This window comes from Ptychodera flava, chromosome 20 (genome assembly GCF_041260155.1).
Source record: "Ptychodera flava strain L36383 chromosome 20, AS_Pfla_20210202, whole genome shotgun sequence".
Taxonomy (NCBI): Eukaryota; Metazoa; Hemichordata; class Enteropneusta; family Ptychoderidae; genus Ptychodera; species Ptychodera flava.
Window position 1 is genome coordinate 35233818 of NC_091947.1, and position 15665 is coordinate 35249482.

General features: G+C 39.3%; 2 protein-coding genes across 2 annotated transcripts; one reads left to right on the plus strand and one right to left on the minus strand.

Moving 5' to 3' along the window:
• Positions 1 to 405: 405 nt before the first annotated feature.
• Positions 406 to 3661, plus strand: LOC139120802 (uncharacterized). The gene is made up of 4 exons (XM_070685364.1): positions 406 to 607; positions 1182 to 1381; positions 1966 to 2048; positions 2600 to 3661. The coding sequence occupies exons 2-4, from the start codon at positions 1210 to 1212 to the stop codon at positions 2912 to 2914; spliced, it is 570 nt and encodes a 189-aa protein (XP_070541465.1). The 5' UTR covers positions 406 to 607; positions 1182 to 1209; the 3' UTR covers positions 2915 to 3661.
• Positions 3662 to 7003: 3342 nt separating this feature from the next.
• Positions 7004 to 10482, minus strand: LOC139120803 (uncharacterized). Its single transcript, XM_070685365.1, has 3 exons — positions 10107 to 10482; positions 9693 to 9766; positions 7004 to 9308 (listed from the first exon to the last, which is right to left on the minus strand). Exons 1-3 carry the CDS (start codon positions 10282 to 10284, stop codon positions 7812 to 7814), a joined length of 1749 nt encoding a protein of 582 aa, XP_070541466.1. The 5' UTR covers positions 10285 to 10482; the 3' UTR covers positions 7004 to 7811.
• Positions 10483 to 15665: the final 5183 nt, after the last annotated feature.

The window sequence follows — 15665 nt, forward strand, 5'->3', positions numbered from 1 at the left end:
ATATTGAAACGTTGATTCTATGAGTAATTGATTTATTAGCAATAATAGTATAATTCACAATAACATATTTCATTTTGTCAACGCGAACGTATGTTTTCAGGCTTTATCCGACGTACGGTATGGTTTTACTATTTTGCATGGGTTATGTTTATAAACTTTGAACATGGAACAGCGGTCAACTGTTAACACATCGATTTTGATGTGTGAGCGCCCTCAAATCTACAGCGCCAACACATGTTTGTGGTTTATACTTCCTGCGCAGCTAAATCGTGAAATTGTGACATTTGCTTATTTTTTATCGAAAAGCGTAAGGTCAACAGTATTATAAATAGTGTACACCTGCATGCAGTGGCCAGCCGGCTATCCCACATGTCAGTGAACAACCTAGATAAACAAACAAACGGTGACGTCATCGGGTCACCGTAACTTACGTGCAGCTTATCACACACTCGCACAAAAAGCTGCGCCACTTGTCACCCTTGACCGACCAGGAAGTTTTGAAATTGGTCTTACAAAAGCCGAGTGTGTATGACATCTTGAGCAGTTTGCCACTGTCACGAATATTGCCAAGGAAGATTGTGAATGCCGTTGTTCGAGGAATTTTTAGGTATGGTCTTCCGCCATCAGAGTAATCATGAGCTTACATTGCGTCAACAAGTAATGTTATGCAGAACATGGAGCACTATGCAACAGCGCACAGTGTGAACAACGAAGTAGGGCATGGGTCACGACAGCACCAGACGTCAATTTTCACCATTACACCATAATTCACATGTCTCCGGTAGACTACCACTGAGGCTTCTTCCTTTAGTCAAACATTGAACTCTTATAATGTCGGTGGAATATTTAGCATGGTCATCCTTGTAAATGTAAGCGAGCTGGCAGGCAATCGTGAATGTGTTGTGTTGGGCAAACGTCATGAGACAACTTCCGGGTTATTTAAGTTCACTCTTCAAACGCACTCATTACCCACGGGTACATTTACAGCTTACAGTCAGCAAAACAACATATTCATGCCAGTTACTTTTAAATGTGCTGTCTTCGAATAAATAGGAGCACGTGCTCTTCGTTTTATCTGCTTTCCTGGATCGATGCGACATCTTGAACCCCGAAGCTTGCGGCCGAAAAAATTCGTTTTCTGCGAAAAGAAAACTTTATAAATTTTCATTTTTTCCCTGTAGCTATGGTATCAGACAGTAGCAAATCGTAATGCTGAATCGTTGTATCGTTGTAAGCAATATTCCAAGAAACACTTCACTCCTACAACTGAAAAACCACTTCCAAGAAGAGCAAAATGGTGGCGGGGAAGTAACCAATGTCGTCTATCCGTTAGACTGGGAAGAAAAAGATACCGCTGTTATTACGTTTGCCAAAGAAAGCAGTGAGTTTGATATAACTTTACGCTTCGACTGCTCCTGGATTCCGATTATGAAAACAATTTATAGATGCACGATCAAAATTAAAGAAAGGTTATTAAAAATAGTAAATTATTGTTTGTGTGACGGCAACACTGTGGCCATGACCTTAATTATCTTGTGAGTTGATTTGTATATATTCCGAGGCTGCTCAGTATTGATAAGATGATAATGAAACTGATAAGTGCTGTTGTTGTTGATACTGTTCCCTTCCTATTGGTAGCGTTGTCGTGTTATTGATGCCATTGCAATGGTTAGAGCCACAGGCGTTTTGTTGACTGGGTAGTTTGTAAAAGTGTAGTGTATGCTACGTTCCGACGTTCTCTTCTGTAGCCTTATCACCGAGAACGTCGGAACGTAGCATAAACTACACTTTTACAAACTACCCAGTCAACAAAACGCCTGTGGTTAGAGCATAGACCCTCGAGAAACGAGGGTCTATGGTTAGAGACAGTTTACTAGGTCCCAATTAGGCCTGAGTGCCTGAGTATACAAATAACAAACAAGCGAAAATCTGGATGATGAAATGAGAATTTTTCTGTAATTGCAGCCGTATCAGGTTGCCATGCTTCTGAACACGTGATAAATGGACACGTCATCGGTGTTCGTCCTCTTCTACAAGAATCGTGGAAGGTAAGACAACGCTTTGAGGCATTTCACTTACTGGGATGCATCTGGTATGCTTGTCGAATGCATTAGTTCATTGAATGCTATGGCTAAAAGGCTATATTGATATATTTAGTGGGAATATTTTGCAGTGCTTGATGTGGTTATATGAAAGTTTTTTCAAATATTTCTCAAAAGATTGATCATATGGCAAATCGCATTGACACCTTTCATAAATGAGATAGCATATCTCAGCTGTACACGGGTTGTCTCTAGATGCCCTCAAAATTCAGCCATACTCAAACCAAAAGTTGATATTTCACACTTCGCCACCTCATTTTCCAATCTCTCAGTCATCGCCATGCGTACATACAAATCCTTTTTTTCTGTTACAGTGGCTATTCAGCTGCATTGACAGGTGTCTGTTCACTTTTTCTCTTGTCGCCCTCATGGCTTAATCGTTAAATCATCTGATATCTGCTGAAAATAATTTTGTCCTCCATTAAGTCTCTCTCTCTCTCTCTCTCTCTCTCTCTCTCTCTCTCTCTCATTTCGCCGACATCTTTTCTGATTCATAGGTACCAAATTCACTGGTTACTGGTCAGTCAACGCTATCACAATGTTTAGGAACGGTTGACTCAGCTTCATCGGGCACTGTTTTCGATGAGAATGCCAGTGTATCCAAAAGGCGCTACATTAAACGCACAGCGAGAATGAGTACATCTGGCAAAAGACGAAGTCGGAGACAAGGCAAGATAGTCCTTCGAATCCCTGTCAATGTGATTAAACCTTGTCAGCGGCCGACAGCAGTTAAACGCACAGCAAGAATGAGTACAGCTGGTAAACTTCGACTCATGAAGTTGTCTCACAAGAAAAGAAAACGGAAGAACTAAAGTTGTCGATGTCATCATAGATATATATTTTCTCGTGGGGGATGTTGTGATATACAGTTCTGAGCACATTTTCCAATTTACCATGTACATATGCTTTTAAATAACCATTGATCAGTTTATTTTCTTTTTGTTTGTATGGACGATTGGAGTGAGGTAATTGAGATATTTCAATTCCGTAAAGAGAATCAGCCACCATAAGTGTCCTATAATTACCGAGCAATTGATCGCTATAATCGACAATAAAAATTGCTGAATTATTCTTATTTCAGGCTTTTTGTTATTGAACTTTAGGCTGTCATCACATAAATGAAGTTAGGAAAGGTATAGTCCATCATTATGCAAAGCTGTTTCAAAACTGTTGTCAAGCGATGACCAGAAATGTACTTTACCTTTCAGAGTAATTTTGAACTCGCCACTCAGCGGCGCTTCATGTAAATTGTCATTTTCAATGAAAGTATTCGAAATCACCTTTATCTTCACCAAATTGTCGTGTTCTTATTGGTGTTGACGATCATGGACTGCTCCATACGTTATTTTCGTCATTGAATGCTTTCAAGTCAACGAATCAAAGGCTTCTTTGTTGTGTGGCTTTCTTTCAAACACACCCCATGTGGATGTGTCACTTTGTACTCATGTTAACATTTCAAGACCATTAGGTATTAGTAAGTTATGGAGCTGCAGTGCTATGGCATTAACCAACTATATTATTTTTGTTCATTGAAAATAAAGATATTAATGTATGCGTAATGTATGCGTAATGCTTATGAAACAAGTCTTGCGATGATTTGGTACAAGAGATTCGTGTGCGTGACTTCATGGAATGGTGACATCACACTGATCTGTATAGGCCAGGCTTGATACGCAGGCATACATTTTGTATGTGTGTGTCTGTATGTGTGGTTACAACTTAAGACTGTGTCTCTGGCCCTGCCAAACAGTCTCTCTGTCTTTGACTGTGTCTCTGGCCCTGCCAAACAGTCTCTCAGTCTTTAGGACGTATTCTCACCAAACGTTATTTGAAAATCCTCACCGATCTGAAAGCCTTTTTCCGAAAAGGCATTACACCGTCGGAGACCAATAACAGACCTCACGGCAAAGCACTATTGATATCATATAAAAACGACATAGTGTTTACCGCAGACTTTCAATCGGACAGCAGTGCATCGATGTCATGGATGGATAAAAAGACCGCCAATTCATACGGGTACACGAAATCGTTATATCTATTCTGTCTGGTGAAAGTTCGTATTTTCGCTTTCACTTTGTAGGGCGATAGAGAGCCCTACATTCCATGGCCCTGTCACCAAGTCGGCAATTTCAGCTAATTAACTTCATTTCGTAAATCTCGGCTTTACTTCCGTCAACACTCTCTGGATGTGTGACAAAATAAAGGCCAAATTTGAATTCTAAACGGTGAATTGATTGAATGATTTATTTGTAATCATCATGAGTACGACTCTGTTTATCACAAGCAACATTTTTCTCTTTTGACCTTTGGCCTACAAATTGTAATCGTGTCCGCCCATACGTCAAAGTGGATATAGAAATCGAAGCCCCATGTAGTGAATAGTGCAATTGAAGTAGTTTTTGCTCAGGTTTGTCGGATTACAACAATCCTAGTGTTTAATGCGAAGAAATCAGAACGCTAAAATCAAGGAGTGCTCTGAAAGGCGCCCAAGGCATACATGTACCAGAAACAGCCAAAAGCTGTTTGTAAGTAATTTTATGGCGGGCAGCGGGGAACGGATGAATAGCAGTTTTACCTCAGCGGGCGAAGAATTTCCATTCTACTGCTTAGCAGTCAACTAAAAAGGTCCGATGAGAGGGCAGGGGCATGATTCCGGCTGTTTTGGGGAATTTGCCGATGAGCGGGGTTGGGGATGCCAAGAGATATCAGTTGGATTTTTGTAGTGAGGGAGAGAACAGGTTTTTCGGGCTATGAGAGGGTAGCCGATCGCGAAAAGATTTCCTTGTGGGGATTGGGAAACTTTCAAATTGTAGCGGATGGGTATTTAGGTACAGGTTTTATTTTCGCCTCCAAATTTTGATTTCATTTGAAATACGATAGAATAGTACATGTATATGTAAAAGCCCCTACCATTACTTTTTCGAAATTGGCTGCCCATAACTGCTCATGATCGTATTGTTTGGAAATCCGTGTCCCCCCTGTAAATTATATTTCTACGAGAACTACATCGACAAAATCAAATATAAAATAGGCTTATTTTCCATAACTATTGCAAAAACAATGGGATTGACAAATTTCAATCGTTGGACGATCTCAACTTACAAAATCCCGATGACATCGACAACAATTGAAGTCTGCCGCATGCAAACGTGTAATATACATAGAAGGTACCGATAGACCTCGATGTCTAACGCGATCTCTAACTTACTAAGTTACACAGCATCTCAAGGCATTCTTGCTCCGTACAGAATCAATAAATGCGCACATCTTGTATGCCTCTCTCCACGTGCAACATCTGTCCGCTTCGCCTTGTGATTGGTCTGGGCACAGTCCCTCCACACATGGGTTTATTTGCACCTGGTATCATGTCATATCACAGAGTAACATACACAGAGTGGCAACACCTATTGTTTAAGGCGTGAAGCGGTTACGTAAGCAATCTATGTTTGCCTCGCCTCACGAAGCTCTTGGCTCTCTTTTCCGAAGAGTGCCGACCATGCACCCTTCGGTAATTTTCGGATTTTCACCAATTGTTAAGCGAAAGTATGTTCGACAAAGTTTGTGTTGTTGTTGTCGTGTGGTGCTGATCGGAATTGATGTGCTGGCAAAAACGGGAGTGTTTTGAGCTTCAGGAAAGTGGGTTTTACCGTTTTAAAAATTCCTCTCATATTTTTATGAATATATAATGAGTGTGTTTGAACAAAATTTGAAAGTCTTTTATCGATACTGTCTGGTTTTACTAAATGGTTTACGGTCAGTCATACCGTCTTTTACACGTGCGTCAAGAAAGGACATGTTTATGAAACTGCTGGCGTGTTATGTTTTGATTGGCGTGAAGCAGTGTTTCTGGCCTGACAGCTCACAAAGTAACTATGGTTGCTACGCGACTGGCAGTACGATGCCATCTCGTCGTATGTTTCGCATAATCTCGTGTAATTATCAACCACAAACAAAGCCTCCAAAAAGTTTAACACCTTTGAAGCTCATTTTAATATGAAAAGCCAATAGTCTACCGAGACGACCATGGAACAAAAGGCATGCAAGTGTTGCCACTCTGTTTATGTTACTCTGTGGTCCTATGATGTAACCAGCATTGTTACGTGCACGTCATTGGAAACAAACCCCATACTTGCTTTGAGTGTCTTTGGAGCCTCCTTCCAAAGATCCCCCGTTTCTTTTAGTAGTGTTATGGTTACTTTATTGTCTTCTACTTATATTGTCAACGTCGCATAATAATTTCGCTGGAAACTGACCAAGATAGTTTGCTCTGCCAGTCTGCCTACTTCTGTGGCTCCAGAATTCAGCATGACAGATTTAATGTAAATGTGTTGAGGCGTAAATGTGTTGAGGAGATGAAAGCTGTGTGTAAAGAGCACTATTTCACCCATTCTCAGTAAAATTATCGCCAGTTACAAATCTAAATATTAAACACTCATTCTCGTGGCAACCGAATATACTTAGAATTCTGCCTGAAGGTGATGATTTAAAATTTGTTGTCCCTATGTCGAGCTTAAAACGACTTTAAAGCTGCAGTTGTCAATCACTGGTTCTCGCATTAGTTTGTTTAAATTAACTAATTTACATGATGTTTTTCCTTTGCTGTCCTTTATAGTTGAGTCCGGTTTATCAATAAGTTGAGAGATAAAGTTGATAGAAAACGTGCCGCTACATTTGGTTCAGGGTGAAAGGTAAGAGTATTACTTGGGAATAGCAGACGTGAGTAGAGTACAGAAATAACCATAGCAGTGATGATACAGAAGAATGGCGCCAAAGACAAGAAAATTGAATTGAAGGATATCTAGACGTGATCGGCGAACATTCATCAACACAAACTATTGGCAAAGTTCGGATTTGATGAAAACGGAAAATTATTGGTAAGTAAATGAACTCCGAGACATACATAAATCACAAACTTTATTTTATTTGAGTCAAATTGCTTCTTAAGTGGGAAATCACTTCTAGTAAAGCAACATTGGAGGGTTTTTTACACTTCACAGATATATAAAAATTTAGAAAAGTGATTCATGAAAAGGACAATTAAAGCGTTGCTCAGAAAGCGAAGACAAGTTTAAACAATTGTACTTCTGTATCACATTCAGTTTCGTCTTTATGACGATTTTATACGCTTTGCTTACCACCAATCACAAGTTATCGCACTTCAAAAGAACGATGTTTATGAATCGTCACAAAGTGCTATGAGACAATCAGTTTATCAAAAACTTGGGTTTCTTTCCGATAAATAAATTGAGACGAAGCTTTAATATATGATCAGTAATTGTTGAATTACTGGACAAGAATCAAATGTGATTACCATCGAAATGGAAACATTGTCTTATGATTGAAAACATGAAGATGCATATATTCGTAATAGCTACAATGCAACGTTGACTTCGAACAATAAACTACAAGTCAAACAAGTGAACATCCTACAGTAGTCAAGATGTACTCTTTTCCTCGGAACTTTGATTGGACACGTTGGGATTTCCAACTTTTACTGATTATATGACGTTTGCATGATATCTGTTAATAAACATCTGGTAAATAAGTACGTGTCTGTGGTATTTCAACTTATTCTATTTACAAAATAGAAAACTGCATTAATGGCTAAGCTATCTCCGCACTAGTTACTGTTTATTCGAAAAGTATTTTCACCATTTTATCAAAGTGTCTAATTGAAACGCTGAGAGCTCTATACGTTTGTTTGTTGGTTCATGGTGCATTTCTTTCAGTTGTAGTTGGATCCTCTTCTCGGTCCTCATCTTTCGACGATTCTGCATTTTTGAGAGTTTCTTCCCTGTGATGATCAGTGATGTCATCTCCTTCACTGTCACTTGTGTCATCATCCGAACTAGAGGGCGATGATTTAGTTGGAGAAGGGACACCTTTGTCATCTCCTGACTTGACACCACCTTTAAGGACACCTTTGTCATCGTCTGTCTTGACATCAGCAGTGAGGACACCTTTGTCGTCTTGTGGTTTGACGTCAGCTGTGCCATCCTTTTCATCTTCTGTCTTAGTTTTCTCAGTTCCATCTTCAGCCGTTTCTGGATCAGAATCTTTGGGTCCACCTTCCCTTATCTTCGACAACAGGCTGGCAAACAGTTCTTCTTTTGGTTTTGGTTTTTCTTCATCAGTAAGTGGTTCTATGTCACGTATCTTATCTGACAAGTCTGCTTCCCAGCCACGAGGCGAGCGCCCTCTATCCCTGGCGGGATGCAGACTTTCCGCTAACTTGTTATAAAAGTGTGTCTTCGCCACTCCGATCGACGTGGATGTGCCATAAATTGCGAAGTTACCGCCCTCTTCTTGTTTGACATAAACATCAGGTACGTTCACCTGGGTATCAAGTGCTGCATTTTCCAGTTTCTCTGGATCCGTGAGTCTTTCTGGTGGATGCAAGTCATATTTTTGAATTGTACGAAATGTGTTCTCATAGAGTGTAACAAATTTTCGTTTGGCCTTGCTGATCTGAGTGGGAGTTGTGTCATCGGTGGACGGTACGATCCTCACAGAGGCGATAGTTTGCCCATCATCACTTACCAGGTCAACTTTACATTCATCGCGTATGGTCTTTAAGTGTACATCATGAGTTTGCTTCAGGTAGTTGTATACGTCAGCATCAACTTGAAGACTTGGCATATCAGTATCACTTTCCTCCACGTCATCCTCCATCATCATAGCCATCGCGACGGCGGTGCTCATATCGTGATCCCTTCTTTCACCATCTCTCTCTTTCGACCCACTGAACTCATAGTGACTGTCTGGACCTTCCATTTTGCCGGGTGCATAAGCTGCAGCTTCTAACTCTGACACCCCAATTCCCTTGGAATGGCTTCTGTCTCCAAAACCTGACAGTAAGGTAGATTCTGTGGAATCAGACGGAGGATAGAAAGGTGATGCTCTGCTACTTCCACCTCCACCAGATGCCATGTGCTTCCATATCTTGGCAGATATGTCTTCAGGTGCACCTGCGCCCTCAATCGGTCGAGAAGGTTGCAAGCGGGATTCGCCAAACCCACTGCGTCTTTCCAGATAGAGACGAGCTGCATCGATTTGAAACCAGCTTCCTCTGACGGTGTAACATTTCTGTCCGTCCGATTCACTTTCTAGACAAGTCAACCCATACTGCCATTGTAAGGCATGCCTTGCTCCTTCCATTCCGTCAACCAGTTTGCGGCTTATTTCTGCAGTAATTCTTTGGTAAACCTGTAAGCCAGACAAAAGGAGCCGATTGTGGGATTTTAGAGTTGGTAGATCACAGTTGGATTATATTATAAGTATGCAATAAATTAATCGAGCAAGGGGTTTTAGATTAACACGCACTTTACATTCCACAAGAAACATGAAAGTCCAATCTGCACTTGAATTGCTACAGAGAATGAAGGTGTGTGCATAGATAAATGAAACGATTCATCATACACGGACATCGAAATAATGTTACATTCAATCAGAGCAAACTTAAGATCAGTTATTTAGTCCGTTGTTGTAGTGATGCTTATGTCGAATTGACATCGCGATGGCACTACAGACGAATGAATGAATCGTTGACGTTTAAGTAAAATATTAACATAGAACAGCGGCAGCGCCTACCTGTGGAGCCAAAGGTCGTGTACCAAGATGAACACCATTGAACTTTTGAGGGGTCGCTAACACCATCTTAGCAACTGAAACAAACACATTGTAACTAATTAAAACTGTGATGGGTTCTGTTGTCTTTATCATACGTGTATTGTGTGTGTGAGCGCGTTGAGCGAAATGTCACAATTTATTTTTAAAGGTCTACAAACAGCATTTGTATTAAGGTGAACGACGCCATTGCATTATACAGCAGGACTTCCGGGTTTGCTTCGCGGACTGTTGTATACAAGCACACAGGGTGACGTCATATTTCTCGCGAAATCGAAAGTAACAAGTGATGCATTATATTATGGTTAGACTACGCTAGAGTAAGAACACTCCAAGCGTCAGTCTTGTCAATACATTAATGACCAAGCCTATTCCTACCTTCATGTCTCTCAAATGTGATGACTGCACAGTCTGACACGGACGTTTCATTTAGCGGGTAGATCAGGCTAGCGACATCACCGCCACCATTTCGACGCTTCTGGAAGTGAATTTCCAGCTGGTCTCTGGTTGCTGATGACGGTATTCCGGATACAATAATACTCCGTTGGTCTGACATGCCGGTAAACTGTGCAAGACTCGTCAATGGATTCTAAGGTTCGAGGGAAACACGGAAAATACTGTGGAGGGACCGTGTATAAGCCTGTAGTAGCTCTAGGTTGTGTCCTGGACAGGGGTCACAGCAGGACTCTCAGTGCAGCAGTCCAACGCTACAATGTTTATGGTCGTGTCACTCGAGCTGAGGTGAGATTCCCACAATACATTTCGCGACGCACTATTGGGAAGTTGATTCGAAGGACACATCACTGCTGGCACAAAATTATTAGTCTGTAAGTCTGTTAAAATGCCATGAAATATTGTATAGACAGTAAATGCAACGTTTTAGGACTAAATCTTTTTTAACATGCCAACAACATTTTCTTTTTCTACTTCCCAAAACATGTGAAATCACAGCATTCAGTTTGTCAGCTCAGCTCGTACATGTACAAGCTGCATTGTTGTTGTTGACAAGTGAATTTTAGTGCGGAGTAAAATTCAAATGCAAATAACAATCGTACTCTGTTTTTACAAGCTGGAAAAGTAGGTGTTCCAACATGCTTGGAGGAGTACAATAAGAACTTGCCGCTGCATGACAAAGAAAAATTGGTGAAAAAATCACCAAAATTACAGCATCTATCCAAGTGTTATCCAATAAAATATAGTTCACCGTTAAAGTATTAGCAGAAAAGGGTCAATTCTTCCTTGCGTAAAATGTGTGTATATTGGTGCTTCAGCAGTTCATGAACCATAAACACAGCGAGCTTACGAACGGTGTGAGATGTTGTTTCTGGTATTGTCGTAACTGTTTGTTTACTTATGTTACTGTAGTTAACTTAATTGTTTAATACGCATTATTATGAAATATACGCAAACTCCCTCTATGTATATGTGTGTTTAGAGAGTGTGGGATGATGGGTATATGTGAATGCATGTGTGTTGTCTTAGAGTCGGTATACATCACAATCAGTAGCTGCGTATTCCTGTGCGCTCATTCCCGAGAGAGAGAGAGAGAGAGAGAGAGAGAGAGAGAGAGAGAGAGAGAGAGAGAGAGAGAGAGAGAGAGAGAGAGAATAAGGCTGGGAGTTGTTTTCGAGAATTAATGTTTAATTCACATCAGACCTCCATTTAGTACACACGGCGTCATTAGCAATCCGAGCTCTGCTGCTGAAATATTGATTACAGCTAAAGGTGATAGTTCCAAAGCAATATTCATTTTCAATCTTCTTATGATTCAATATCATAAACAAACACAACAACATACACATACCGGGTTGACATAGCCATCAATAAGCTTATCCCTAGGAAAAGTTAAAGGCAAAGCGCTGTATTGGTAAGGTGACGTCAGAATGTACAGACAGATAATTCGTCATCTAGGGGTGGGGGAAGACTCAAAACATCGAAACGACGCGTGGGCAGATCTAGAGTAAGCTGAAGTAATAATAGCCACAGTAGAAAAGTGTATTTTCCGATGATATAACACTATATGAAGTAACAAGATAAATTTCATGAAATGGTCAGTAATTTCTCAACTTACCTTTATTATGATCGGTTACCGATAGGTAGATCAATGTCGGTTGAAGTGCCCGTGAACAAGGAGGAAAAGTTATCGATTGTATTCATTGGTCAGGTGTGTTGGTGTGTTATTACACTCTTAAGAGTCAGGAAACGACATTTGCGGCCCTTGGCAGGAAAATTGAATCCTCAGATTTTTGTAGGTAAATATATGTCCTCCATTGCGCTTACTGTTGAGTTCACCTGTCTTTTTCACCGGATGAACACTAGTTGAAAATGGACTGAAATGATGCTTTTTCATTCGATTTCCTGAACAATAATAGGAAATATTGGTATCCCTGGATAACTACAGTCCATTTCCTTTTGAAACCTATTGATTGCCACTGCTATTTAATTCTAATTCGATTGTAATTGTAAAATCTTTGAAACATTAATTTTGAGTGCTTTTTTGAAAAATATCTTTTGAAGTAGGACATCGTACATTTTCCTGCAGAAAATCAAGTCTACCGGTCCAGGCCTGACCTTTACAGTGTTCGGAAGCTCTCGACATGGTATGAGAAATAACCACGTGTCTCGTACGATGTGATTCATGTGACTGGATGATATCTATTAAGCAATTCAGCTCTGAATTTACTTCTGACAGATAAAGGAACACAGGGTACAATCCCCACTACATTTGTACATGTAACTCTGCGTATAGTGATTGTTTTACTTCTACAAGCAGAGTTTTATTGAAGTGCTCGGTGTATTGCGGTACGTAAAGTTGTAACCATCAAAAAGAAGGTATGGACCATACTGAAACAAGATTATGCTGGACTTTCCCGATCGTTTGTTTCTATGGTGGCAGGTAACTACGTATACGACAAGGACTTTGGAAACGTCATGTCCTCGCCATGTTCCCGTACGGTTGATCATTAATGGCACCTTTTATAGAGGGCGCAATTCATGTACTAGTAAAACACCTCTGAGTATCGTCCAACACGAGAGTACACGGATGTTTAGGTTTTAAACATTTCTAAGATTTCGGTATTCTAATCGATTTACTTTATATTCAAACACTTTACTACGTATCAATATGTCGGTCAATTAAAAGTGAATTCAAACTGCTATATTGAGAACAAAATAAACACCTTGAAAAACGAAATATACAAATTGTCACATGTCCAGATACGATTTTTAAAATCCGAAAGATGCTTCGGACCAGTTTACAAATGCGGGTCGTTCATTGGAATGACATGATCCTTGTCAAACATCCTGACAGTCACCAGAAAAACAGCGTCTAGCTGCCATTATAGTGACTCAAAAACAAGTTTGCCAGCTAGCGCCGTCATTTGGACAATCTTCTTATCGTTGCTACGGCCATGCAACAAAGTTTTCAATGCTAAAATCATTTCCAGAATCATTTGCCCTGAAACTCAAACAGTCTGCCTTTGTGACGAATGTCAGATTCAATAAAGTTCAACCTCTGATATCGCAGACAATTGATTCAATGACATGAATAGATGAAAAGACTATGGTCGACTATGAATGCATTACAGAAAAAATGAAATACTCTGAATACAAACTAAGAAATTTGACCAGATTTTTGAAAGCCAAATGATAAAGTTATCTTTGAATTGTTACCTACATAAAGCTACATCAAATGAGATTGTTCAATGTCATCAGTTGATATCACACTAGTTTCTGTATGACATTTGCATTGTGTATCATTATCGATAAATATACAACCATCACAGACTTTGGAAAGCTTTACGTGTGAGTCCATTATGCTATATTGCTATGAACAGAAAGGGAGTTCAGATGTAGTATATGCCTGGGTTGTTCTGAAAAAGTGGTTGTATGACTCTTTCTACCTTAAAAATTGTAACATTTATCTAACTGTACAAAAATACAGATCAGTGAATCCTGAAGATGTATACTTGATCTGTTTGTGTACTTAACAAAGGGAAAGCAATTTCACAGTTTACAATTAGTCCATTTAAATTATACTTTTAAAAAATCTGCAACAAAGCTTGTAAAATGCTGAATATTATCCCTCTTAAGTTATAATATTTCCATGTGTGCAAGGAACTCAATGTAGATTCTACAGCTTTATTCATTATCCCTGAAATGCTTACACATGTTGAGTCTGGTGGGGAGTTTTATAATTTCACAGTAGTAGGGCATGTCACCAAGTGTACTTCATTTGACTTTGATGAAATTAACTCGCCAGCAGACTGCTATCAATTTTTCACTGGTAAATGAAAAATGTTGTTTGCAATACTTGTCAAAGACGTAAATTCCATCAATTCCTCAAACACCTGTTCTTCACAGTCACATCAGAACAAATTATTTGAGGGATTAATTATTCCAAATTTCACATTTTACACATGAACACAAACAGGTACTTACACCACTAATCAATGATTCTGGTCATCTGAAATAGAATTTGCTCAGAGTCAGAGTGACTTAGTTGACAATTCATATCGTTCATTGTCTTGAAAACATTCTGACATAGAGGTCATTAATAGATACCTTTGGCCCAAATGACAGACAACAGATAAATGCAATGGTATATAATTCATGATTTCTATCAGAAACAGACCTTGTTCAGCTAATCACAACTTTTTCAAACAAACAACCTTGAAATAATGTTAAGCAAATTACATTTGACACTCATCACATTATGCATGACATTTTGAGATATCAGGTCCATTTGTTGTATGGCTTGAAAAATGCAAAAAGACCTGTGTGCTCAGTATGTTTAAAAGAAGTACTTGTGGATTGAGGGATGTGGCACACGGATTTTGGGATACTGCATTGCATCATGGGAAGCTGGTTCACTACAGGTATAATGGTTGTGGACAACTAATGTTTAAAATACATGTAACAATACGACAGAGAATTGATACTTTAATTCATTCATTTGTCACAAATTCTATCATGTCCATTTTTGTTTTGAAGCAGTCTGACTGGGAAATATTTTTTTTCAACACTTAATTTTCCTGTATAACTGAAAACTGGCCATCATGAAACTTTATATGTTACTTTTATCACTTGTCCAGAGCAAGCTAATGTATCGATGGTTGTGAACAGTTCAAATACTAAATATAGAACAACCACACATAATTTAAGTGAAGGACGGTTTGTACTTTCACTCCCTAGGAGGTCTATATTAAATGAACAACAGCTGTACTGTTTGATATCATTTTTTTAATTATTTTTCTGTCATAAAATGAATACAGTTAGTGGTATGTTGCATCACAAATTATCAGCTTTTTCAACATAATGCATACCTGACAATAAGCAATGTTATTGTTGCCAAGTGTGTTCTAGTCAGGACATAAATTCATTTGTTAACAGTGAGCTTGGCTATTACATATGTATATACAGGCTACAGGCTGCATATTATATTATTGCCTGAATACATGGGTTTATGTGCCCGAGAGCAGGTGACAATTTGCCCGATGTGAGGGCGGCAAATTGTCTCCTGCTGCAAGGGCACATAAACCTATGTATTTAGGCAATAATATTTTTATTACATGCCTTTCACAGTTAACGTTATATGATATTAGTTACATGCAGAGCCTTCTCAAACAATTTTACCATTATCAACCAGCATCAAACAGATTTTAACGGAAGTCAAAGCGTGCATTGATATTTTACATCTAGTGTTAAGTGTCTACTTAGACATTGAAAACGTCGAAGGGATGCCCCGTACTGGGTAGCTATGGTCAGTACACCGTTCACACAGCCCACTAACTCCCGGATGTTTCTATTCAAATCAATGCACTGATTTGCACTCACATTGAGGCATGTAATAGACTATGGTAAACATGTTAACATGACTGTGGGTATAGAAGAAGAGCATGTCACTTACAATTGAACAAAAATACCAGAAAACAGATC

Coding starts and splice junctions, on each gene's coding strand:
- LOC139120802 (XM_070685364.1), top strand. CDS start 1,210: ATGCTGAATCGTTGTATCGTTGTAAGCAATATTCCAAGAAACACTTCA. Junction 1,382..1,965: donor TACGTTTGCCAAAGAAAGCA/GTGAGTTTGATA, acceptor CTGTAATTGCAG/CCGTATCAGGTTGCCATGCT. Junction 2,049..2,599: donor TTCTACAAGAATCGTGGAAG/GTAAGACAACGC, acceptor TCTGATTCATAG/GTACCAAATTCACTGGTTAC.
- LOC139120803 (XM_070685365.1), bottom strand. CDS start 10,284: ATGTCAGACCAACGGAGTATTATTGTATCCGGAATACCGTCATCAGCA. Junction 9,767..10,106: donor CACATTTGAGAGACATGAAG/GTAGGAATAGGC, acceptor TGTTTGTTTCAG/TTGCTAAGATGGTGTTAGCG. Junction 9,309..9,692: donor CACGACCTTTGGCTCCACAG/GTAGGCGCTGCC, acceptor TCTGGCTTACAG/GTTTACCAAAGAATTACTGC.